This window comes from Tachysurus vachellii, chromosome 19 (assembly GCF_030014155.1).
Source record: "Tachysurus vachellii isolate PV-2020 chromosome 19, HZAU_Pvac_v1, whole genome shotgun sequence".
Taxonomy (NCBI): Eukaryota; Metazoa; Chordata; class Actinopteri; order Siluriformes; family Bagridae; genus Tachysurus; species Tachysurus vachellii.
The window spans coordinates 6,836,258-6,860,836 of record NC_083478.1 but is presented as its reverse complement, the minus strand read 5'-3'; the positions used below and the strand labels follow the sequence as shown (position 1 = coordinate 6,860,836).

Sequence of the window (24,579 nt, the reverse complement as noted above, 5' to 3'; positions counted from 1 at the left end):
ATAACGAACAGTCTGAGGTTTTTTTAGTCTGACAGCTGTAAAGTGCTGAAAAAAAGAGTAAAAGTCTTCACTGAAATGTTAGTTTATTAGCTACCAACACTGTGACTACATTTAGTTTTACATTAGTTAGTATGTTAGTAAAACATTAGTTTTAGATGAAACTCTACGTCACTACAAATCACTATCAAATAAAGAGTCTTAAGGGGGTCAAGTTTAAGTCATGGTTTAATAAAAATCAACAATAAAAAACATCAAATGTCTATAGTAGAGTCATTCATTTATTTGTTCATTTGTTCATTTGTTCATTCATCCACTCATCCATCCATTCATTCATTCATTCATTCATTCATTCATTCATTCGTTCATCCATTCATCCATCCATCAATTCATCCGCTCATTCATTAATTCATTCATTTGTTCAATCATTCATCCATTTATCTGGTCATTCATCCATTCATACATTCATCCACTCATCCATCCATTCATTCATTCATTCATTCACTCATCCATTCATTCATTCATCCACTCCTCCATCCATCCTCTCATCCACTCATTCATTCATTCATTCATTCAATCAATCATTCATCTATTCATCTGCTCATTCATTCATTCATTCATTCATTCATTCATTCATTGCACCAAAGATTAGACTTCTTGTCAGACGTTGTCCATGCAAAAAGAAAAGACAACACAGATATTACGCTGATATTAGTTGATATTAGCTAATTACAAGGCTGTATTTAACAAAATGAACGCCCATGACTAACAATGTACTTTTGCCAATAGATCAGAGACAAGTTCAAGACAGAAATCATCAATCCTACTTTGCAAAAATACAACCCAATGAATCATTTAAAAATGAGTCATATTTGGATAAATAGATTAATTATTTACAAATGAACTCAGTTGACCCTTAAGTGCACATTTGGACTGCTTGCTTCCCACACAACTTCTTTTAGATGTCTGTTTCCAGCTTTGCAACCCTGAATAGATTATGTCTATTTGTATTGAATTACTGGACGTTTCTGTTGGAAAACAAAAGCAAAAGAAAAAACGAGGCCAGGGTCTCGTTTAAGTAATTGACAGGGGCAAAATAAATGTATCATTGCATTATTCATTGTCACCCAGATGGGAATGGTTTATCTTTAGAGTCTGGTTCCTCAAAAGGTTTCTTTCTCATATCATCTCAGGGAGATTTTCCTTGCCACTGTTGCAATAAATGTAAATTCATAAACTTAAATTCTTTAGTACATAGGTTTTATACCGAATTGTTATATTTCTGTAAGGTGGATTGAATGGAATTAAAATGGAAACAAATATATATATATATATAAAACTCACTGACCACACACATGATTCTTATTGAATTCCTATTGCTATAAGCTGTTCTGTTGCTAACTAGCCCTTCTTGTAAACAAAGAACAAGAAGGCCCTTAACATTCAGTTGTTTAAAACTGAGATAAAATGTAAGTCGCTCTGGATAAGGCCAGCTGCCAAATGCTGTAAATATCAAATGAGATAAATCATCTAAGATGGATTATTCGTAAATCACTCCTGTTTTCTGTAGCTCTGGTGTGTCCAGTGGGTCCTGGCATCCATTCCAATCAAACACAATCTACAACCATCTACTGAAAAAGAAGATCAACTGATTAAACAGGTGGAACTCTTTCCAGATAAGAACAGACAGTCCTGTGGTAGCTCATCTGTAAGGTCTGCATCACTTAAAGCAAAGTAAGAACCCAAGTGTAAAGAGCCGACTCATGGACCAAACGTGGCCGAAATGTAAGGTCTGGTATAAGGGTGAAATGTTATTTGATCAAATATGTTATGTTTTATGATTAAGTGTCCAATGTGTTATTGCGATAGCGTTATGTGGTTGATGAAAGTCGGCTTGAACTAGGCACAATTCATCGGATGCCTTCAATGCAACCTTCAAAGGCAGCACTGTTGAAGCTCAACCAGTGTTACGTTGGTGGACCTTTTTCAGCACACAAGGTTTTTCAGGTATGTTTTTCAGACATGTATATCAAGCTAGCTAGTGGAACATTTTTTAAACCACACCAATGTTCAGAATAGCTAAGAATAATTCATAACCATAATAATTCCAACCCACAATTATCAAGTGGCCAGCTAGTAGAATCCAGCTCTGTGGACAGACAATGATGCTAATCAATGATAACATTACATTAACACATGGTTTGCAGGGAAAATATAAGTTAGCATCTTTGTATCTAACAATACACCTCTATCTAGCCTGAAGTGGTCCGTGGTGGTTTTTCTGCACTGCTATTTATTTTTGAAGGATTTGGTCATTTTACATCTGGGAACTTTTTTGTCTGACAAAATTGCAGGAAAAATAGAAATAGCAAGTCAAGGGGGGTTTCAGCAGATTTGCATCCTGAAAAATCAGTGGAAAAAAAACAGCAGTTCTCTAGTTTAAGGAAGTTTTACCCTAAAGCTAATGTCATTTTTTTATTTTTTCTTAATCAGCTAACACACAAATCAGTGCTTCTGACTTTTTCGTGGCTCTGTATAAAGTCACATTTAAAGAAAGCACCTGAGTTCATACAGACTTGGTAGCAATACATTGTTAAAGGCCGCTTTACTTTTCATTTGATACCTTTGGAAACTATTTGTCTTTTCCCTGGAAGACATAATATATTTTTTTTTCCTGAAACAATAATCATTAGATTTGAAGAGTCATAATAAAAACCTTTTATGGTTTGGAAACTTTTACGGTTTATTTCCGTAACCCTGCAGCTAGGTCAGAAGTCTAGTATCCCTGTAGAGCTTTTAATGATAATCATTGGATATAGATTCTAAATTAGCAAGCCAAAGATGACAGTGACACTGAAAAAAAAACACAGGGTAACTATGGATATTAAACTCTGAATTGTGACACATGGTTTATAAGAATTGAGTCTTTTTTATATTTATTGAAACTTTTTCATTCCTCTTGACATTGATGTAGGCTTTAGTTAGTATGAGTGAAAAACCTTAGGCATAATAGTGCTCATTGTATATTTTATTTATCTTTTTTTTTTCCCCCAATTCTTTTTGGGGTCAAGACTCGCATGACCAAAATACAGTCACTTGACAGGTAGGTTAGAATAGATTAATATATCCCTGTGCCAAGGACAATACCTGCAGAAAAATAAATCCGGAAAGATTCAAACATACACAAACAGAGAGGGTTAATCCCTGTGGCTTTCACAAAAGACATCTGTATAGGGAATACATGTTATTGAAGGACATAACCTAATGAATCAGATAGTGCCTGGAAAAACCAGAAAAAAACCAGAAAGAGAGAAAAAAAAAACAACTCATGAAGAACTGGAAGAACTGTACATTTTCAGTGAGGTCACAGTAGTTTATTACAGTTTATTCATGTTTATTGACACTTTAACAAAATGACGCAGAAAAACAATTAAGTAAGTAAACCTTAAAAAACCTTTGTGGAACTTCTTTTAGCTCTCTTTATCCAAGGTGGATTTTTTCTGTGTTCATATACAACATGTACAGAACGTCTTTGTCATGTCACACACCACAGTGGTGGAGTTAATGGCTCATATGAGAATATATACTCAAGGCTTTAAAAAGAGCTAGGTTTTCATAAGCCAAGTTAGGGAAATAAATTCATAGAAATGTTTCAAATAAAAGTTGTTTTGTTTTCACACAAATGTTTCTATCATCTTCAAAGTAAATGTTAATATTAAACCCGTTTCTGTTGTCTGAGATGCCCCAAGTGCTTGTTTATAAACATCTAAAATTCAACCTCTCAAACTTCAACCATTAACTTTCTGTTTGAGGTAAAAACATTTCAGACTGAAAGCCAGCAGTGTCCTGACTTTAACATACAAATAGAATTTATTTCTTTGTACTAATTGAAAACGTCCGATAAATTGATTTCCTTTCCGCTGGTGACGTGGAACACCAATGTACTGGTAAATAGGGTTAACTGGTAATTCCCTGATCCTAATAGGAGCGATTGCATAGACTTATGGCACTGCACTATACATACATACATAATATCGTTACTGAAATACATTGCAGGTTCTTCCTCTGTTCTTAAAACTGAATATATTCCAAAATGTTTGTACGCAAGCTGGTTTTATTCTTGTTAAGAGCAGATTATATATATATAGACGGTATATTTAAAAATGGAGCTATAAGGAATGAGGAAGTAACATGAAATGCTACAACCTCTAGTAGATGGGCAATGATACATATGCAAAACTCTTACTGTAACATGTAAAATATCATACCTCAGACATGTCTCAGCATTTTATCTGGCTATCTGACATTCAGTTTACCATAACACTGAAGATTTCCTTCCAGACATAATCTTAGTAGTTTATCTGGATTGAGAAATCTGTCTGTCCCTGAATTTCCACATGAATGTTTGACACTTGCCTCGAGTTAAGCATTATTATAAAAGCACACTTGTTTGTTACTGTACACATGACCATAACCATGTCTCATAAAGGGAATTTTCTCACTGTTTATGAAGAATTTGCATTTAAGGAACAAACTTGATTCAGCTGTGTCATGCTGTCATCCTTCCTTTTATTATAAAGACAGGACCACTTAGTCAGTTTGGTAATCACCAGAGTGTCCAGTTTGGAAGGTTAGAAAGGACAGATGAGAATGAATAGGAGCTTTGAACTGCAAACCAACAGGGACTTATTGACGCTGCACAAGATAGAGAAAATGAAAGTAAAAGAAAGATGCTTATGCATCTGGCTAAACAAAATAATTCTATTTGCATTCAATTAATACACAAAACCTCACTCTGTGTAGCTCCTTCCCGCTTTCTCTCTATCCCTCTCCCTTCCTCTCTCTCCTTCGCACGACAGCCACCAATTTACAAGTGTATGGACTGACATTAGGAAAACAAAGGTTGTCATTTTAGATACTCCTCAATTAGCCATGAAAATAGATCAAAATTGACAAGGAAATGTGTGTGTAAACACAATAAAACAAATAAACAGCTTTAAAACATAAGCTTTGACTTGTTTTAATTACTCAATAGACAAACAAAGTTTATATAAACATATATATCGACTCTCTCCATTTTTTCTCCTTCTACCTCTTTATCTTTATGACCTTACATCTGAAAGTGCAAAGGCTAAAGCTAAAGCTGTAGATGATCTACGGTGTAGATAATTGTGCCAAAACATTTCTTCGAGTCTATTTTAAGTGCCTGATGCTGAATCTGCTGCGTAACGGAGTATTTAATGCACGTAGCTCTTGCAGTTCAACACCTTCAATGATCACACCACAAACCCACACTGACATTCATAATGAGTGTGAGAATGTGACATCAAGAGGGTGTGTGTGCGTGTGTGAGTGTGTCTCTGACGGAGTCTCGCTTTTACAATATTTGTACTTGTACATGTTCCACGTCATATTAAAACCGTACCTTGTACACACTCACCTGGACATCTTTTCAGGTTCTCAATAGTATTAATATTTTACAGACAAACTGTCATCATATTTTAACAGACTGAATGAGAAACACTGGTACAAACACAGTGCTACAACTGTGATGGCTTACTTCCGACATCCTTGAGTTAGATGTAGAAGAGAATCGGCCACACAAACAGATGCAAATCACACACACACACACACACACGCACACACACACTTTCCAGAAAAGCAGTGGGCTATGATTCACTTAAAGGGAGGGCTAGCTACTGATTCATATCCTTATGCTGAATTTCTGTAAAGAAACCCAAAACAAATATTTTTTTTTATGGCAGTCTTAACTGAGACTAAATAGTGATGCCAGAAATACCAGCTTCTTCATGTGATATTAATAGAGGGGTTTTATTCATGTTATATATAAGTCCTTAAAAAGACTTTCCATGTCTCAACTTACAATGTTTCCTGGTTATTGTTTAAAAGATTAGAGCATTAACATCGTACCACAACGCTGATAGATTCTCAAATCTGACCGATTAGAAAACGTTGATTAGCTCTGACAGATCTTTCGAAAACGTTACTGTTGCTATAGCAACAATTGACACCAGGGTTGTGATAGTGGAAGCTCCACATAAAAGTAAGTGTACTGATATAATGGACACAGTGAAGCTTTCTGTAAAGAGAAAAGAGTCTGCAGTGTAACTACTTTATTACAATCAGAGGTAGGTAGAGCTGTTCCTTTTATTTTTGTTGTATTTTATTAACTTCAACAGACAGAAAATAAAGACGCTGGTCGGGGAACAACGGTGTATAACGTCAGTAACATGTTTTGCTGATCTTCATCATTAAAAGTACAATGTGTCATCCTTTAATAAAGAAAATACTATTAACGTTGGCAAATTGCTGTGGGATAATAATTAGAAAAAAACTAGGATGTGCTGTTAATAAAAAAAATTAAAAAAAATATTGTCATGAAACTGATCTTTCTACAGTACAAAAGATCAGTAAAAAAGTAAAATATGATGAAACACGATGTTCATTAGAAAGCCTGTTTGAGAGGTAAGTGGAGAAAATAGGGAAACAACAGAATTTCAAATATTAATTTGACAGAAAAATATATAAATGTTTCCACAATGATGACCGATTTTCCCAGGTTTAGAAACTTTCTACTATTTTTTTTTTTTTTTTTTTTTTTTTTTTTTAGAGCTGCTCAGAAATCCTGATTTAATGCCATTAGTACAATGAACTCCACACCAAAATCAATCTCAGACCACGTCTTAACCCATATATTTTATTTATTCTTTTTCAATTATATAATATATATATTTTGTTCCATTATGTACAATTTGTTATTCTTCTTTACTTGAAGAAATAAAGTAAATAGCTTCCGTTACAAACAGTGTTTTATACTAAAGGGCCAAACAGGTAACGCTGTTAAAAGTGCTTTAAGAGTTAAAATGACACTTTTGATGTTTCCCACTGAGACCTGGGTAAAAAGGTTAAAAACTCATTTTTAGACTTCACCACTTTACCAGAAAACGTCCCCACAAAACAAGTCTTTTCATCCAAATCAAAACAACTTCATTTGTTTTACAAAAAAGTGAAACACAGCTTAATGTCTGCCAATTTGATCATATGATGGGAATATTTAATTCCAACTAGTATATATGACCTCATCAAACTGAGCCCTAAAAGCTGTTTCCTGCTCTCTAGACCTTGACTGTCTGAGCAATGCTTTATTGCACATTACAATACGTGGAATTAATCTGACATGAGTTCATTGTGTCAGAGAGGCAAAATATTCCTGTAAAAGGGTTTCTGAGCAATTTGGCAGAATGATGCCATTTAACACCACACATCACAAGTCAGACTGTGTGTATGACTGATTGTCACTTGGACATTGTGAGTACATTATGAATTTCAAATAACAAGGACAAACGCATCAATACTTCTAGACAACATTTACAACTTATGACTTTTCCGAGGAACTTCAGCAGCCATGTGTGCTAAATTTTACACTAAGTGCCAAACTCACTGAAGATGTCTGTAAAATGCAAACTTAGTATCTCTCACTTCTAGGCATTTATTTATTGAAATTGTGTTTTGTTAGACTGACTTGACTTGGCATCTGAATATCACCTGCTGTTTTGTCCAAATGCAGATGAGCTACAAAGTTTGAGCTGTAAGTGCGAACTTTGGCTTCCGGTTCATTTCTGATAGAGTGGATACACTCAATATACCGGAGTGGAGCTCTGCACTGGGCCAAAAACTATCCAACAGCAGCCATTTCAACAGCTAAAGTCTATCATCATGTTGTTTGCTTTGCCAGTGCAGAAGTCTGTGCTGTTTTTTTTTTTTTTAGTATCCTCCACTGAGGGAAGATGGTGGGTACATTCTCAGTGCTGGGATCGTCAGTAGCAGGAATTTAAGAGAGCAAAGGGGAGTATGAAGGATTTGTGCTCTTTAAAAGTAAAAGGCACTGTGCCTGTCACATAATATCAACAAAGAATTCACAAGGGTTACCCATAGCGTGCTGAAAAGACTGCCGACTCGCTGTGAGCTCTGGAGGGATGCTTGCTAACTCACGCACGGGCGGAGCTCCAGGAGGACCGCTGCTCACAGTGGCTCGAGGAGCCAGCCGTGCTAGGCAGTACGGAGGAGGAAGGCCTGGGGGGCCGTACGAGGAGGCGTGGCTCCTCTCACTGTGTGCACAGGATGCGTGGCCAAGCTGAGTAAAGGGGGCGTGGCTATAAGAGAAAGATGCATGGCTGTGCTGGGACACACTGTGACTCCGCTGGGTTGCAGCATGGCTGTGCCCGGAGCAGGTTTGACTGGTGCAGGAACGGGTGTGACTGTGATGACTCAGCTGACTGGGTGCTCTCTGGCCCTGAACGCCAGGCCATTGAACTGGTTCAGAGTCTGTTCCCACGCAGCATGTCGACCTGAGCTCCTTGTCTCGAGGAGAGGGCCTTCTTCCTTTACCTGCGCTGGGGTTAGAGCCGCTACTTCTACTGCCTGATGAGAAAAGAGAACCAAAACTTGAAGTAAAGGGCATGAGTTATAGAGCAGCACTTTTTAATGTCAGTTTGAGGATTTATACCATATGCTCTGTTCAACCCAAATAACTTATTTTACTTAACCTTATTATTATTTGTATTACATTATTATTTATATAGTTCCAAGGACACATGGTCACTCGATTTATTATTTTTGCTCTCACTCTCTTTGCATACACACACACACACATTTTTTGCTTATTTCCATAAATGTCATTCACATATTCATAATCAACTAAAATCAAATTTCACAAGGGTATTCATACAATTAATTCTTATAATTAATGAAAACAATGATAGATGTATTTCTAAGGAACAGAACATAAGGTTTATAACGCCATTAAGATTAAATCATATATTTTTTTTTGTTTCTTTATGGTAGCATTACCTCTGCCCCAGACCCATTTGCACTCAGGTTCAGCAGAAAACACATGACAGTGATGAAGCATTATTTTCCTTTCGATCACTCCCTGCCTAATGCCTACCAAAGCTTCCTCATTGGAAAAAGGTCAACCCACACTGAAAATGATCTTCTAATGAACATGAAGGCATTTCTCGGTTCCACTGGTCATGCACACCATGAGTGACACCACAATGAGAACAGAGCAGAGCAGCACACAGGAAGAACATGATTAGCTGTAACCCCGGGTCACATGGACCGATGAGCCGGCTGCGTTATGGCATCGTGACCGAGTGGTAAAAGAATGAACAGGAAGCGGAGGCACACAGAGAGGAAAGCAGACAGGGAGCAGGGGTGATGGGTGGATGGCAGGCTTACCAGATCCCCCCAGTCCTGTTAGCAATCCTCCTTCAGTCTATCATTGCCCAGCAGAAACAAAGGGAACAACAGAGTTACCACACGCACGCCTGCCATGCAGCCAAGTCACAAGCCCACTTTACACCCACACCCACTCACTCACCCTACACATCCAGGACCAAAACTCTTCCTGCACTGCAAATCCTCAAACTCTAGCACACACAACATACACACAGCCACATACAAATGAACAAAAAATGATCAGGAGTACAGAGTCACTACTAATACACTGGGCAAGGTTAACAATCATTAATGTGCATGTCAATCTTCGATGCCAAAAATGCCTAGAGCTAAAGCTTTTCTGTTGTTTTTTATAGATAAGAACCAGTCTGACAGGGAATTTTTTACGTTGCACAGATAAAAATAAAACGAGTAACAGGAAAAGGATTTCAGATAAGAAAAGGAGGTTTCTTACATATAATTATATGCACTTAAAAGAAAGGATATTCAATCAATCAAGACATATAAAAACATAAATCTGGAAATTCCACATCAAAATAAGATTGTTGATGTGTGATAAAAATTGGTTCTACTGGAAATAAAATGCCCAAATGAACTGAGTTGAAGTAGAAGTGCTGACAATGAACATTTAAAAAAACAAAACAGATGACTGGCTGACATCCATAATTGTGGCTATTATACATTTAAGTCGACTATAAACACCCAGTATATAGTGTGTTAAAATTTATACTATAAATACCTGACCTATCACAGTCCAGAAATGCAATGCATTTCCTTCTGGCTGAAGGAACAGAGAAACGGCAATGTAATGGATATGAATACATAAATTGAATAATCGCTTCCTCAAATTTGTGTTTGTCAACATGTCGAAAGTAAAACTAAAAGCAGGAGATGTGCAGGATCGAGAAAGGGGCTCCCCCTAATCCACAACACACATAATATTTTTCTAACAACTCCCCCATAGCCACTTCCCAATTAACTTCCTTTTTTCTTTCATTTTCCTCTTCCTAGCAGACACACACACACACACACACACATCACAAACGTCTTACCTTCACTCTGCTGGCTGCCGGCACTTCCGCTGTGGAAACTGTGGCAGGGCTCTGAGTATCCAGGTGGGAACCCGGGCGGTGGGTTTGGGTAGCCTGGATACGGGTACGGCTGCCCACCTGCAGGCCATGGGTTAGGACCCACTGGAGGAAGAGGGGCAAGAGTGTCTTGCTCTGAACCACCACCACTAGATCCATCATTCAGGTTCAGAGTGGCCATGTCTGGAAGCCAAAAATAATAATAATTGATAAAATAACTAAAAAAAAATAATTGTACATGAGGCTGACTGATTGATGAGGTAAGTATACAGTACAGTCTAATACACTGTAAAGAAGTCCTTCAGCTACACTAGACAGAAACGTGGACATACTTTGGCACAGATCTCCAAATGTGTAGTAGCATTGTTCCGAGAAAGTGATCTTATTGACAGTGTGTCTCAGGTAGCCGTGTTTCAACAAACTGCTGGCGTATTTTCGGGCGTCACGCCGGTCCTTGAAGCCTTCTACCCGTGAATACAGCCAGTCCACCACATCAGCACCTAACAAATACAAATCACCAAGACGTATAATTTTACACAACTGATGTATCTCAAGGCATGAGTGCTTTTTACAGTCCACTGTTAAGAATAATTAAGATAGTAAAACCACTCCCCCTAGTGGCAATAAATTAAACTGACGCCCAGACCCAGAGAAAATTGAGAGAGCCTGTCCAAGTTGTTTAAAAATAAAAGAAATTCTGAGTATACATTACAAGAATTTATTTTCTGTGGTTCCCATGAATCAAAGCAACTGTGCATGATTAAGAAGCAATCATATTGTGCATCTCTTCCTCTCTCAGGATCTTTCTGCTCTGTTGTTAAGGGATGTTGCTGGATTTCACATCCAGTGCTCATCTCAAAAGCATGAAATACGTTTCATTTCCATCCACATGTTGTTCCAATTTTTTGCTTATTTCCATAAATGTCATTCACATATTCATAATCAACTAAAATCAAATTTCACAAGGGTATTGATACAATTAATTCTTATAATTAATGAAAACAATGATAGATGTATTTCTAAGGAACAGAACATAAGGTTTATAACGCCATTAAGATTAAATCATATATTTTTTTTGTTTCTTTATGGTAGCATTACCTCTGCCCCAGACCCATTTGCACTCAGGTTCAGCAGACAACACATGACAGTGATGAAGCATTATTTTCCTTTCGATCACTCCCTGCCTAATGCCTACCAAAGCTTCCTCATTGGAAAAATGTTGACATGTTGTTCCAATGACAGCATTAGTTACCACTCACCAATGACAGCATTAGTTACCACTCACCAATGACAGCATTAGTTACCACTCACCAATGACAGCATTAGTTACCACTCATCAATGACAACATTAGTTACCACTCACCAATGACAGCATTAGTTACCACTCATCAATGACAGCATTAGTTACCACTCACCAATGACAGCATTAGTTACCACTCACCAATGACAGCATTAGTTATGGTGATCTTAAGCCACATCCGGTCCCTGATCTCCAGACCTGAATCTGGCAGCTGCATCACTTTCACTATTGTGGCCATTTCAGTTTTACTAGCTGAGAGAGGCAAGTCATCCAGCTCTAAGAAATAACAATAAAAACAACAAGATTAAAACATCATTCAAGCACAAACAGTTATGAACCACTCAGAATACCAAGGGTTTTACCGCAGCATACCGTAGTGTGGATAAGTTCCAGTCAGTGCAGTTGTGTGAGTAATCCAGGCAGCAGGATCGATCGGTCTTACGGGCTCCGCTGGAAAAATGCCAAGAAGTGGTCATTAGATTGCCTCTTTAACATGATTTGGGACTTAACTGGACTTAAGAGATCCAATAACAATGCATCTTAACCTGTGCATTAAAAGATAAAGATATAATGGTTCGATTATTGTATCCCAGTGGAACATTTGAGCAGAAAATAACTCCTGCCGGTAACGCTGCTGTTTAATGCTGTTATTAAATCATGAAAACGTGGTATGCTGTACCTCTGGGGATGGTGAAGTAACTGCGAGGAGATGGGTCCCAGCACTTAGCCACTGTGAGACTTATGGGTCTGAGAAAAAAGCGTTCAGTAGAAGTCAGTATGAGTGCCAGTGTTCTGTGTGTACTAATGAGGAGATTCAGTGTTACAGCTCACCCAGGCTTGGAGACGATTTCCCGCAGAATCCGTACAGCATCGTCATTACTCATGTTCTCAAAGTTCACATCATTCACCTGCACAAAAGGCACTTTGTTTCAGCAATAAGCTTCATGATGTACACAATATTCAGTCAGGTTTTGAAGTCTGGACTGTCATCTTGTAACTGTGAAGTTTTGTGAAGAAAAGAAAATCCCACAAAACTGTCTAATTATAACATATCAAAAGTTTCATTCAGAATGGTTGGTAAGTACTGCCTTTCTTGGCCATTTTAGAACAATAATGTATCACACAGCTCAAAAATGATTCGTGTGATTTAGATCTGCCACAATGGCCTGTTCGTGTGGAAAAGCACTGAAACACAATTCATCATCACGCAAGTTTTAGGTTTCTCAACATAATGTGTGTAATTACAATGCAATTTTAGTAATACACAGCCTTAGGAAATTATGGGAAATGTTGATTTTCCACCAGTTTCGTCTTATCTATTAGTCTCGTTGGGACGGGTTTTAGCTAACCTCATTTTATTAGTAATTTTATTAGTAATACACAGCCTTAGGAAATGACAGGAAATGTTGATTTTCCACCAGTTTCGTCTTATCTATTAGTCTCTTTGGGACTTAGCTAACAACATTTTAGCCTCAGAATAAGCTAGCTGATAGCGCATTGTCCATATTGTCCAGTTGCCTAGCAACAGTGTTCATTTTAGTAGCAACGTTAAATCTCAGACATTTGTCCTCTCATGTTAAACCCAAGTTCCAAACACAAACAACTCGTAATGGAATTCAAATTCTTACTCCACTTTATAAAGTCTGTTTATGACTCAGGAGGTCTGATGGTAAATACTATTGTGTAAATTTGACCAGGGCCCGGGTCAAGTCTGGGAATATACACTGGTCCCTAAGCAGGGAGTGAGTAGTGAAAAGCAAGATCTGGAGTTTGTGTAACAGGAAGGAAATGGAGAAGCGCTGAAATGAATTTAGTGAGCAAAGCCGGAGAATAAACAGACACACAAGCTGTGAAATGACGGTAATAAAAACAAGACTGTGTACCAAGTAATTTTATACCAACCAGCAGTAATGCGTCATATGGGAACATCAAATAACACCCGACCTAACTGACTTTCATTCTGAATACTGACGCCACTATAATACTTAATCACACAATTGTTGAGCAGAAAAATCTAAATTAGTTTGTGTATGACTCAATTCTGTGTACATCCTTTCTTTATTAAATAAATCAGTGTCATGCGATCATGAGAACCTGATCATCGGGAAACTGCTGCTTGTCTTATATCAATAAACTAACTCATCTTGTTCTTGCTGTATAACCTCCTATTTAAATAGTTAATGAATACACAATTTTGAAAGATTTACATTTATGCTAAAGTGACATAAACCTCCAGCCGATAAACAAATCTATCCTGGCTGATTAGCTGTTTATGGGATAAGCAAATAATCATGTAAGTTTCAAAGTTCAAGTTTATTCTCTTAATCTATGTTTAATGCTAAGAAGATTTTCTTTATTAGCACCACTCTGTGTTTTACTGAGCATCTGAGATCTAGCCCGAATAACACTATATCAGAGAGCCAGAAAAGATCTCCACATTAAAACCTTCACATTTCCTTCCTCCAAAGTGTTAAATTACAGCCCCTATACAAGACATTAATACTTCAGACCATTTAGAGCTTATATTACACAAAGCAGTACTGATTACGGTATGAAGACTTGTGAATGAAAACTTTTAGATGTTTTATCTCTGAGGCTTGTTTCACTAGTTTTAGTAGTGAGCCTACTGTTGCTAAAAAAGGAAGGAAATCTCATACTGGTTTAGTGTGGAAAAAAAACACCACACAATCGTGTCTTTCTTTTGCTCAAAAACAGTTTTACAGGATAGCAGTACGAGTCCATGTCACCAACATCGTGTGATACGGCCCTATTATTATTTCATTCTGCTTTTCCTATATTTATTTGATAAAAGTCCTACATTATACATAACTAAATATATCCTTATTATCCTCTAATGGTGGTGGAGTTGGTAATGTGTGTCTTTAAAAAGGCCATATTGTTTTTTATGAACAAAATTTAAAAAGGTAAAAGATAAGTATAAATAAGTAAGTATAACTAAGTTTTGAACTATAATTATGCATAATTGCATCTTCAAACTTAAATCCACTTCTCTAACTCCTTTAAAGCTCATGCGGTGTGATACCAAATGAGCATGGGTAAAGCGTACTATAAGCGTTTAGCATTATATTATTTGCCCATTTTTTATGGATAACTCTGAGCCATATGCGGACCATTTTCCTTATTTGGGTGCAACTTTAGCCTTATAGTTTTAGAGCAAAGCATCAGGTCCATCTATGTCTTGACTTAATAGATTTGAGGGAAAATGGAAATTGTGGAAATGTAATTTCTTATTGAACTCTTCCTTAAAGATGTGAACTTTATCCACAGTCATGACCGTGCAAGTGATGCTTCACCTGCAGCAACATGTCTCCAGGCTCAATTCGGCCATCGGCTGCTACGGCGCCACCTTTCATTATAGAGCCGATGTATATGCCTCCATCTCCTCGGTCATTACTCTGTCCCACGATGCTGATGCCCAGAAAATTGTACTTCTCTGTAGGAAAGTAGCACAGTATCAGTATGGCCTTTACACAGTGGTGTACACACATGGTGGCCGTCATCGGCATTACTGTGGAAAGGCTCTGATTCAGATGATGAGTCAGAGACAGGAGAAATCATGAGATCGTACCCATGTTGAGAGTGACTGTGATGATGTTGAGGCTCATGGTGGAATCTGTTATGCTGCTGAATGATGAGGACTGTCGTAAAAAGACACAAAAAAAAACCCTTTAACGTTCCTCTCTGAAATGCTCATGATATGTCACTACCACTCAATTACACTAACTCTGCTTTTAAGATGTAAGAAATTCACCCTGTCCATTTTGGCTACTTTCTGTCTCCGTCGTCGTCGCTTGTGCCTGCGCATGAGTTGAGTAGAAGTGCTCTGTTCTGTGGAGCTGCTCAATCTGCACAACAATGCAAAGAAGAGTAGCAGATAAGCCTCTGCAATACAAGCTTACATTTTGAATTCTTAATTCTGATTGGTCAGAGAGAAGGAAGCGTCACACTAATCTATAGCTCCCGGGTGAATGAGTGTTTGGGACAGACTAACCTGCTGGCATCCTCATCTTCCTCACTGTCGATGAAGGAGCTAGACTCCAGCTCGCTGCTCATCATGGAAGTGCTGTCGTAGCCCATGGCCGAGTCGCGATTAGCACGCTCGGCCTTCGAGTGGCCGTTTAACCGAGGGACTGAGAGACACACACACAGCATTTATTCTCAGAGCAAACAATTCAACCAAAAACAGAACAGCAGAACTTGGAGATTTACAAAACAAACCCAAAAGTAACAGATATAAATCAGCCATGATGATAACTGTAAATGTGTGCAATAACACTGAAAACTAAGGACAAGCATTTTGTAAAATAATGTGAAAGCCAGAAACAGTTCATTTGCATACTTCTCTCATCGAACAATTAAACTCTACAAAAGCACTGGTCTCAATATAAGTAACACATTTATCTTAATTTAAAATTTTGTACACTGGGCATTACATCAGATGATGAACAATAGCAACTGATTACACAATATTTGACAAATTCACAATAGACAAAATGTATTACGGAACAAAAATGCACCAATAAGGAAAAGGAATAGAAAATAAACAATGGTCAAAAAAACGTGTCTGTAAGTCCTAATAAAGGAGGTGTGGCCTGTGTGTCTGTCAGTAACAAGAAATGAGGCGTGGCCACTGTGCCTGTCAGTAACAAGAAAGGAGGCGTGGCCACTGTGCCTGTCAGTAAAAATAAAGGAGGCGTGGCCTCTGTGCCTGTCAGTAACAAGAAATGAGGCGTGGCCACTGTGCCTGTCAGTAACAAGAAAGGAGGCGTGGCCTCTGTGCCTGTCAGTAACAAGAAAGGAGGCGTGGACTCTGTGCCTGTCAGTAACAAGAAAGGAGGCGTGGACTCTGTGCCTGTCAGTAAAAATAAAGGAGGTGTGGACTCTGTGCCTGTTAGTAACAAGAAAGGAGGCGTGGACTCTGTGCCTGTTAGTAACAAGAAAGGAGGCGTGGACTCTGTGCCTGTTAGTAACAAGAAAGGAGGCGTGGACTCTGCACTGCACCCCGCACCTTCCGATCTACCAGCACTGCTCGACTGGTTCCACCATCTCTCAGGGTAAGAAACAAGTATACTACAAGACTCTTCTCTGTACTGGCACCAAGGTGGTGGAATGAACTTCCCCTAGAGGTCGGGACAGCTGAGTCTCTGGCTATTTTCAAGCGGCAGTTGAAGACCTACTTATTCAGGAAACACTTCAACTAGCACTTCTTTCCTTATCTTTTGCATTTATATATATATATATATATATATATATATATATATATATATATATATATATATATATATATATATATATATAAAACTTTGACACTTTTTCATTGTAACTCTGAACAAATGTTTTAAACTCATGGTATCTTAAGTATGTAACTTAGTGATCCAGCATTAATGTATTCAATGTTAGAGATTTAAGCACTTATGTACGTCGCTCTGGATAAGGGCGTCTGCCAAATTCTGTAAATGTAAATGTAAATGTAAACAAGAAAGGATGCGTGGACTCTGTGCCTGTCAATAACAGTAAATATGGTATGGCCTCTGTGCCTGTGAGTAACAATAACAGAGCCGTGGCCTCTGTGCCTGTCAGTAACAGAAAAGCAGGTGTTGCCTCTGTGCCTATCAGTAACAATAAATAAGGTGTGGCCTCTGTGTCAATAACAATAAGGCGTGGCCTTTGTGCCTATCAGTAACAATAAATAAGGTGTGGCCTCTGTGTCAATAACAATAAGGCGTGGCCTTTGTGCCTATCAGTAACAATAAATAAGGTGTGGCCTCTGTGTCAATAACAATAAGGCGTGGCCTTTGTGCCTATCAGTAACAATAAATAAGGTGTGGCCTCTGTGTCAATAACAATAAGGCGTGGCCTTTGTGCCTCTCAGTAACAATAAAGCAGGCATGGCCTCTCTGTCAATAACAGTAAAGAAAGTGAAGCCTCTGTGCTCATCAGTCCCAGTAAAAGAAGTATGGCCTCAGTCAGTCCCAACAACATTAAAGAAAGAATGTCATTTTATATTAAAAGAGTATTGTTTGCATATGCCACCATATTGCCTCATCTCTTACTGCAACTTTCAAACATCTAATCATTGAGATGCATATCATCATATCATCATTACTGGTGCATTACTGGCGGCTCGAAATGGCCGCTTTCGAACATCTAATCATCATCGCCGTCTCTCACATGAAATTAATCAGACATCTACTGATGGAGCATGAGAGAACGTGCAGTCTATTTGTGCTTAATTCGTCTCAGCGAAAGCATACATACACAGACAGGCTCGTGGCAGTGACTCAGGGTGACATCGTACACGCTGGAAGGGTCTGACCAGACGGCAAGGACGCTGCATTCGACCAAAACACTCCAAAACTGTAGCTGTGTCCATTACTTCCTTGAGCTGGATAGCACATCCCCACCACACCCCAAACCCTCTTCGAGTGCTGCAGCAAGGCTGCTCTAATCACTTTTTAGTGCATCACTGTCCACTGCCTAAAAGCCTCAATTTAAAAAAAAAAAACATCCACGTTACGCAGTCCATGGGCCGTGCCAATACAGCAAAAATAAGCCCAAAGTGGTGTGTGTTAAATCTGCAATAAAAGGTTCTCTCTAAACTCTTGGTTCAATGGGTTTCCATTCAGTGTGACTGCTCTTATTCGTCCTCCATCGCCTCCTTTCATCACAGCAGCTGTAAGAGCAGTTCTACTTCTTATCTGCAGTGGAGATACTGAGAAACAGAGACAGATATGGGGAAGGAGATGTAATCAAATGTAATCATAGCTCCCAGTAAAGCTTGGCGCAACAAACACTTGCCTGGAAAAATATGTTATTCTCTGAACCCCTGCTTGTTTCACAACAGCTTTAGCTCACATCTCACTTGGTTTGTTTTCAGGATCATGGATATTATTTTCCAGCTACAATAAAACCCAAGAGGACCCCAAAGGCTCCGCACCATGATGGAACCTTGACAAGTTCAATTCAAGTTAGTTGACGTTTACATAATGATGTCATTTATTACTATATCAATCCTATAGTATTATGCTGACCAACCCTAACAGAGACTGTTGCAAGCTCTGTTCACAATCATTTGTCCTTGAAGAATTAACACAACTATTTACAATTAAATACTACATTCGTCTTCAAATTATAAATGAAATGCCAGATCAGGAATAAAATGCATTATCCAAAAGCAGTTAAAAAAGTAAAACCAATTGACCTACAATTTTGCTATGTCATTAATTCAATTTGACAATCAATATTAGTTTCCATTAACAGCAGTAATATTACAACAGCAATATAAGTCTTACCTCTACAGCTGCTCTGAACAGCACACCTAATTCTAACTCTCTGAAAATTGAACCCACAGAAAGCGGGATGTCGCTCAGCACACTGCTCACACAGCCCATACCGTATAAACCAGAGGAGAAGAAGAAATCAAGACGTCAGTACGCTGCACCGCCCAGAGCAGGGACAGAACCATGTGATATCCAGTCTGACCTCGGCCAGGTGTGCCGAACGACCGGTGATTTACGAACTGAGGTTTGCCTGCTGGGAATAACTACGGTATAACACGAGAAATTAATGTCCGTTCATATTTCCCACCTGTCCTGATTACAACTCGACTTCCATCCCAGAGGGAAGACGGTGAATTCATGCTTACTTCTGTTTCAGAAAGTCCCCAAAGCCTTCCACATCTTTCAGACAAAAAGGCACAAATGTTCAACTGTTGTATAGGTCAAGTCAGAGCAATAAAACAGTATATCCAGTCATTTGCAAGACACTCTGAGCTCTCAGTATCTTCCAAGTTGGTATTCAGTCCCAGTGGTTGAGCAGAGTGAATAAAACAGTGCCTGAGGCATGAAGACTAATATTCACACATATAATGCTGCAGCCCCTGGGCCTCGCACCTGTCCAACCCCTACACTACATTATAACCACTAAACAACCCATATATATATCTATCACACACACATACATTATTTTTATGGAATTATGATTTTCAAATTGCTCCAAACAGGATCAAGTTCACAACAAGGTCAAATGTGTGAAACAGTTTGTCTTTTATAGATTCTGTAATTCGAAGTGTATATTAAGGATATTTCCAGCATTCATATAAGTAAGAAGAAAGACTAGACTTGAGAAGAATGAGAAAGATCTCATCCTGGATGACGCTGCTGCTTCTTTAAAATAAAAAGCTGCCAGTTTCACAAAATTAGATTCAATGAAATCTATTTTGCTGTTCCTATTTTTGTGCAAACAAATTTCATTAAAACACTTCAGACTCGCTGTTATTGGAAAATAATCAACTTTTCTCACAGTAGCTCTGCTTCATGTCAGGTTGCATCACACCATCTCATCAATTATAATTTTCCTATAATGGCACATATTTCTTATATGGTGTTTTGGGGCTATGATTTAATTACAGATGTCAAATATCCTCACAAGATCAAAATAGTCAGATATTCCTATCTTTGTGAGCACAAATTACATAACTTATAAAGGAAGCATCCCTAAACACACACACACACACACACACACAGCAAGAATTTCTATAATCAATTCCCAGATGAAACACAATAACACACGATAGCTGAAAAAATCCTACTTAATATAGTAGAGGGTGAAAACAATCACACAATGTGATATTCACACAATGTGATATTATTTTAATTCATAAAGCAAAATAAAATAAATTTTAAAGCGTGACTCACACAGAACTATTTTTTTAATTTATATAGAGTAACATATCTATATATTTACAAAAAAAAGTTTGTTTCTGTTAATTAGCTAGTTTTGGTAAGTAATGATTATTATTATTATTATTATTATTATTATTATTATTATTATTATTATATAGTTTCTTTTAGTATGTGATATCCACACATCTCTGTTCATCTTTCAGCATAGAGAAAATCCTAAACCTGTTTCTAAACAGGCTGAGTATGTTGTGGTCATCAGTATCTTTATTCCGTAGTGAAACACAAGCTTTTCAGTTAGTGTTTCATTTTCTGACCCCTAGTGGACGTGTTTGTTTTACTTGACGTTTTAAATTGCAAGATTTCACAAATCACGCTCTCTGTTTATCTCACACACAGATACAAATCGCTTTCATCTACCTCTCCTGCTTGAGGCATTTATCAGTGCTGCTGTTAATGAAGTCACGCCAATTAGTCTTTTACTAATGAGCTTCTAGCAGCATGATGAAAAGAGAACAAATCATTATAGGGTATGATGTTGGGTCAAGAATAGCACAGAAGATCTTTAATGAGTGAAAATACATTTAAAACATGAAAAGCAAGTAGATGATTGATATATTAAAAGGATGAGAATGTGATGTTCGGTTAAGTGCAAAAGTTTGTGCACCCCTTTAGTGACTGGGTAGATCACATATAAATTGTATATAATATACAGTACATTACATATTCATATATAGTCACATATTACGTATACTGGCTTTGTTCAACTGAAAGCCTGCTACAACACAACCTGTTTATTACTGCAATTGAATCTAAGGTGGCAGCTACCTCCATTAACAATCTGAAAAGTGGGATTACTCATTAACATCTCCAGTTTATGTATTTGAATGTGTCTCATTAAGGCAGCTAAAACCCTTAAAGAGTCAACACCAATTTACACTTATTTAACACTTATTTAAGAAATTAAAAAGTTGAAACTAGCTCAAAATATCAAACAGCAAAACTGATATTTCACAGACCTGAAGAAAGCGTATTGCCGTTTTGGGAATATATTATGAAATGAGGGCATGGAAGCCTTTATCACCACCACATATACATTAGCACAGTCTAATTCTTTTTCCCGCATATCCCAGCTGAGGAGGTTGGGGTCGAAGTGCAGGGGCAGCTATGATACAGTGCCCCTGGAACAGGCAGGGTTAAGGGCCTTGCTCAAGGACCCAACAGTGGCAACTTGGCAGCACTCGGGCGTGAACCCCGATCCTCTAATCAACAATCCAGAGACTTAACCACTTGAGCCACCACTGTCCAAAATAGCCTGTATTACCAACTACATTTTAATTACATTCAAAAATATTACTGAATTTCCCTTGTGTTATTAACTCAATATACTTTTCTTAATAGGTTTTGTTTCATAAAATAATGAAAAACTACCAAGAACCGTAAAATTCCCGTTCGCACTAATTCTCATTGATCTGGTTGGTTTCATCATTTCTAAGTAAGGATAAGCAAACTTTTCAAGTATATAGCTTGTTTCTCAATATTGTCTGCAAATCCAATGGGTCTATTCACATGAGAAGAAAGGACATACTTTACTGATGAGAGAAGCTTCTCTCTTCTGCTTTCATCTTGCCTCTGACCTTTTTTAAAACTGAACGCAGGATGTACAAGGCCAAGAAAACAAACACTTCATAAATTACTCGACTACACACAAACAAGCTCTAAATCTTCCCAAGGCCTGACTGGAAAATAGCTTAAACTTCCATGTTATTAATTATGTGCTCTCTAAAATGTAGCACTGGACAATATGACAAGATAACATACCATGATGAATTTCGTCATAATACACTTTACTGAGAAATTGTGCACACTGTAATATATTTGTATTAAATCTTTGTTTCTACAATAACAAACTAACAGGAACCAACAGATTTGAGGTTAAAGGTTTGTACTTAATCTGTAAAAGTGTTAAATGGTGAGAGGCCCATTCACTTTTTCCATCTGAAGCTTGTGAGATTGTCAAATCCATTCAGTCTCATAGCAATCTGTGGCTAGGAACTTAAAAGTCCAAACCCACAAAACACAGTGGCACTAGCCAATCATAAGGATGTGTGTGTTCGTGTATGTGGAAGAGGGCAGAATGCTTTCCTCTGGGTAATGTTACACTGCCTGGTGAAGCAGCATGAGCAGCAGTTAAAACAGATATAGATGGACTTCACGTCTCAGAGGAAGCCTGGATCAGAGGTAAAAATATTAGTTAATTGATCATTTTTTTATTTGTAGAGTTTTAGTAGAGTTTTAAAATACAAGTCATTTACAAAGCCATTAAATGAAGTATATAATTAAGTATGTGAGCAAAACTATACTGTGTATCATAATATCATAATACATATTGTGTATCTTAGAAACTGAGAAAGATTATATAATATATTTTTTGTCCACTTCTAATCCACCAAAAAAAAAGATTTTTATTTTTTTTTCAGAAATAGAAAACTAGAGCTCTCTTTCTTCTGTTTCACTGGTCCCCAAGCATCTGAGCTATACGGCAATTGGCACCTGATAAAATTCCCAAGATTAGTGTCAACAGAACCTTATGGTACACAGCGGGTGGGGTACTGCTTGTTGCTGACTGGTTATTCGTATAACATTACACAATGCACCTCACTATAAACACTATGTACACCACAGTACAAAAGAATAGGGATGTTTCTGCTATGTCTGTGTCAGGAGTCACGTTCTGTACACAACCATTGATCAGTGTGTTACTGATGAAAACAGACCTATTATGAAAGTTTAGGCACATTTGTCTTTTTATTCGTCAAGAGCCTTTCCTCAGTTTTTCAGACTTTCCTCTGTTTTAAAATATGCAGTAAAAAAAAACAATCCAGTGTTTCTTTTTTGAATCACAATTCAATAGGAAAGAAGAGAAGGCTCATGCTAGCCAGTCTCAGGTCTTGTATCAGAGTAACAGGTCTCTGGGCTGCCAGCTCTAAAGAAGGTAAGCTTTGTTGTCTACTTGACTTCTGAAGTCCTTAAATTCTCTGTCATGGGCTTTACCCAACACAATGCTTTACCTGTGGTTACTGTCCCTTTCATAATAGAACTGTCCTTAGTTGCGACATGATCATTAGCCGTGTAGGATGTACGCTAGGACTGCTGGTAGATGATATGTTGCATGTGGTATACAGTTATACGTTTTTTTTTAGAATGTCAGGATGACTTACGCTTGTTGTCCCGTGCCCTGCGGCTCCTCTCGCGCTCCCTCTCCCTGCGCTGGCTCACAAGAGACTCTGTGCCTGTCTCTGTGTCTAGTCCATCACGACTGCTCACCGCATTGGCACTAAACACACGCACACACACAGAAGTAGTTCAAATGTTAAGAGCTGAATGAACACTTTTACTCTTGTGTATTTCTTCTCTAGGTGAGAGTCTAAGATTCTAATTGTTATTGTGGAGAAGCAACTTGGCCTCGGGCCATGCAGCACTCAACGCAGTACAGAAGTGCATTAGTGCATATGCGTGCTTGTGTTTGTGAGAAGATGTGCCGTGGGGCTGATTATTCTATCAAAGCTTGTGGAATGCTGCTGAGGGTTGGAGAGAAACCTGAGGCTGGTGAGAACTCCCTCTGAGTCTCTCTGCACATACACCCAAGAAGAGTCAGGAAATAAATAAACTAGGTGCTTTCTTAATTATTACAGCATGTTAACACAACAACATTATTTGTTGCTCGTCAGGTTTGTTTTGATAGGCGTGAGCATGTAAAAATGTAATGCCAAGGTAAAAAAGTTGGACTTGTGCTACTTGCAAGGACTTCAGAGGTCGTCGCTACTCGATCTGCACCTACTGACCAATTTTATAGGGAGAAAAATATAGACCCCTTATCACAGCAAATCATTTCATTTGTGAGCAAATACGATATACGTTTACGTGCTTTGTGAGCACATCAGTGTACATGCTTTCATTTCCTTTACAGTGCTTAAATGAATCATGACAATAAACAACATCAGTAGGCCTACAGCACAATATGTCTGTGCAGAAACATTGTTTACTGAGATTGTTATTGACCCTAAGTTGCATGTACTGGCATATTACAAACATATAAAATAACTCCATCAGTGCAAGCAGAAGCAACACTGAACTAGAGCTACACTACATTATCTGGTAAATACACAAAGAAGAAAGAGGTAAACTAAAGAAAAGACAGAATACTAAATACGTTAACAAACCGTTAATA

At 38.0% G+C, this 24,579-nt stretch overlaps 1 protein-coding gene across 1 annotated transcript in view; it reads right to left on the bottom strand.

The window, feature by feature from the left end:
• Window positions 1-6,701: 6,701 nt before the first annotated feature.
• Window positions 6,702-24,579, bottom strand: part of dvl1a (dishevelled segment polarity protein 1a) — a 37,838-nt gene continuing 19,960 nt past the window's right edge. The window contains exons 4-15 of the mRNA XM_060893396.1: window positions 23,570-23,685; window positions 15,659-15,797; window positions 15,419-15,512; window positions 15,236-15,305; window positions 14,961-15,100; window positions 12,478-12,554; window positions 12,326-12,393; window positions 12,019-12,096; window positions 11,788-11,922; window positions 10,679-10,846; window positions 10,311-10,529; window positions 6,702-8,439 (exon numbers count right to left, since the gene is read on the bottom strand). Of these exons, the coding sequence (XP_060749379.1) occupies window positions 7,913-8,439; window positions 10,311-10,529; window positions 10,679-10,846; window positions 11,788-11,922; window positions 12,019-12,096; window positions 12,326-12,393; window positions 12,478-12,554; window positions 14,961-15,100; window positions 15,236-15,305; window positions 15,419-15,512; window positions 15,659-15,797; window positions 23,570-23,685 (1,831 nt within the window). The 3' untranslated portion in view covers window positions 6,702-7,912. The remainder of the gene's footprint in view (window positions 8,440-10,310; window positions 10,530-10,678; window positions 10,847-11,787; window positions 11,923-12,018; window positions 12,097-12,325; window positions 12,394-12,477; window positions 12,555-14,960; window positions 15,101-15,235; window positions 15,306-15,418; window positions 15,513-15,658; window positions 15,798-23,569; window positions 23,686-24,579) is intronic.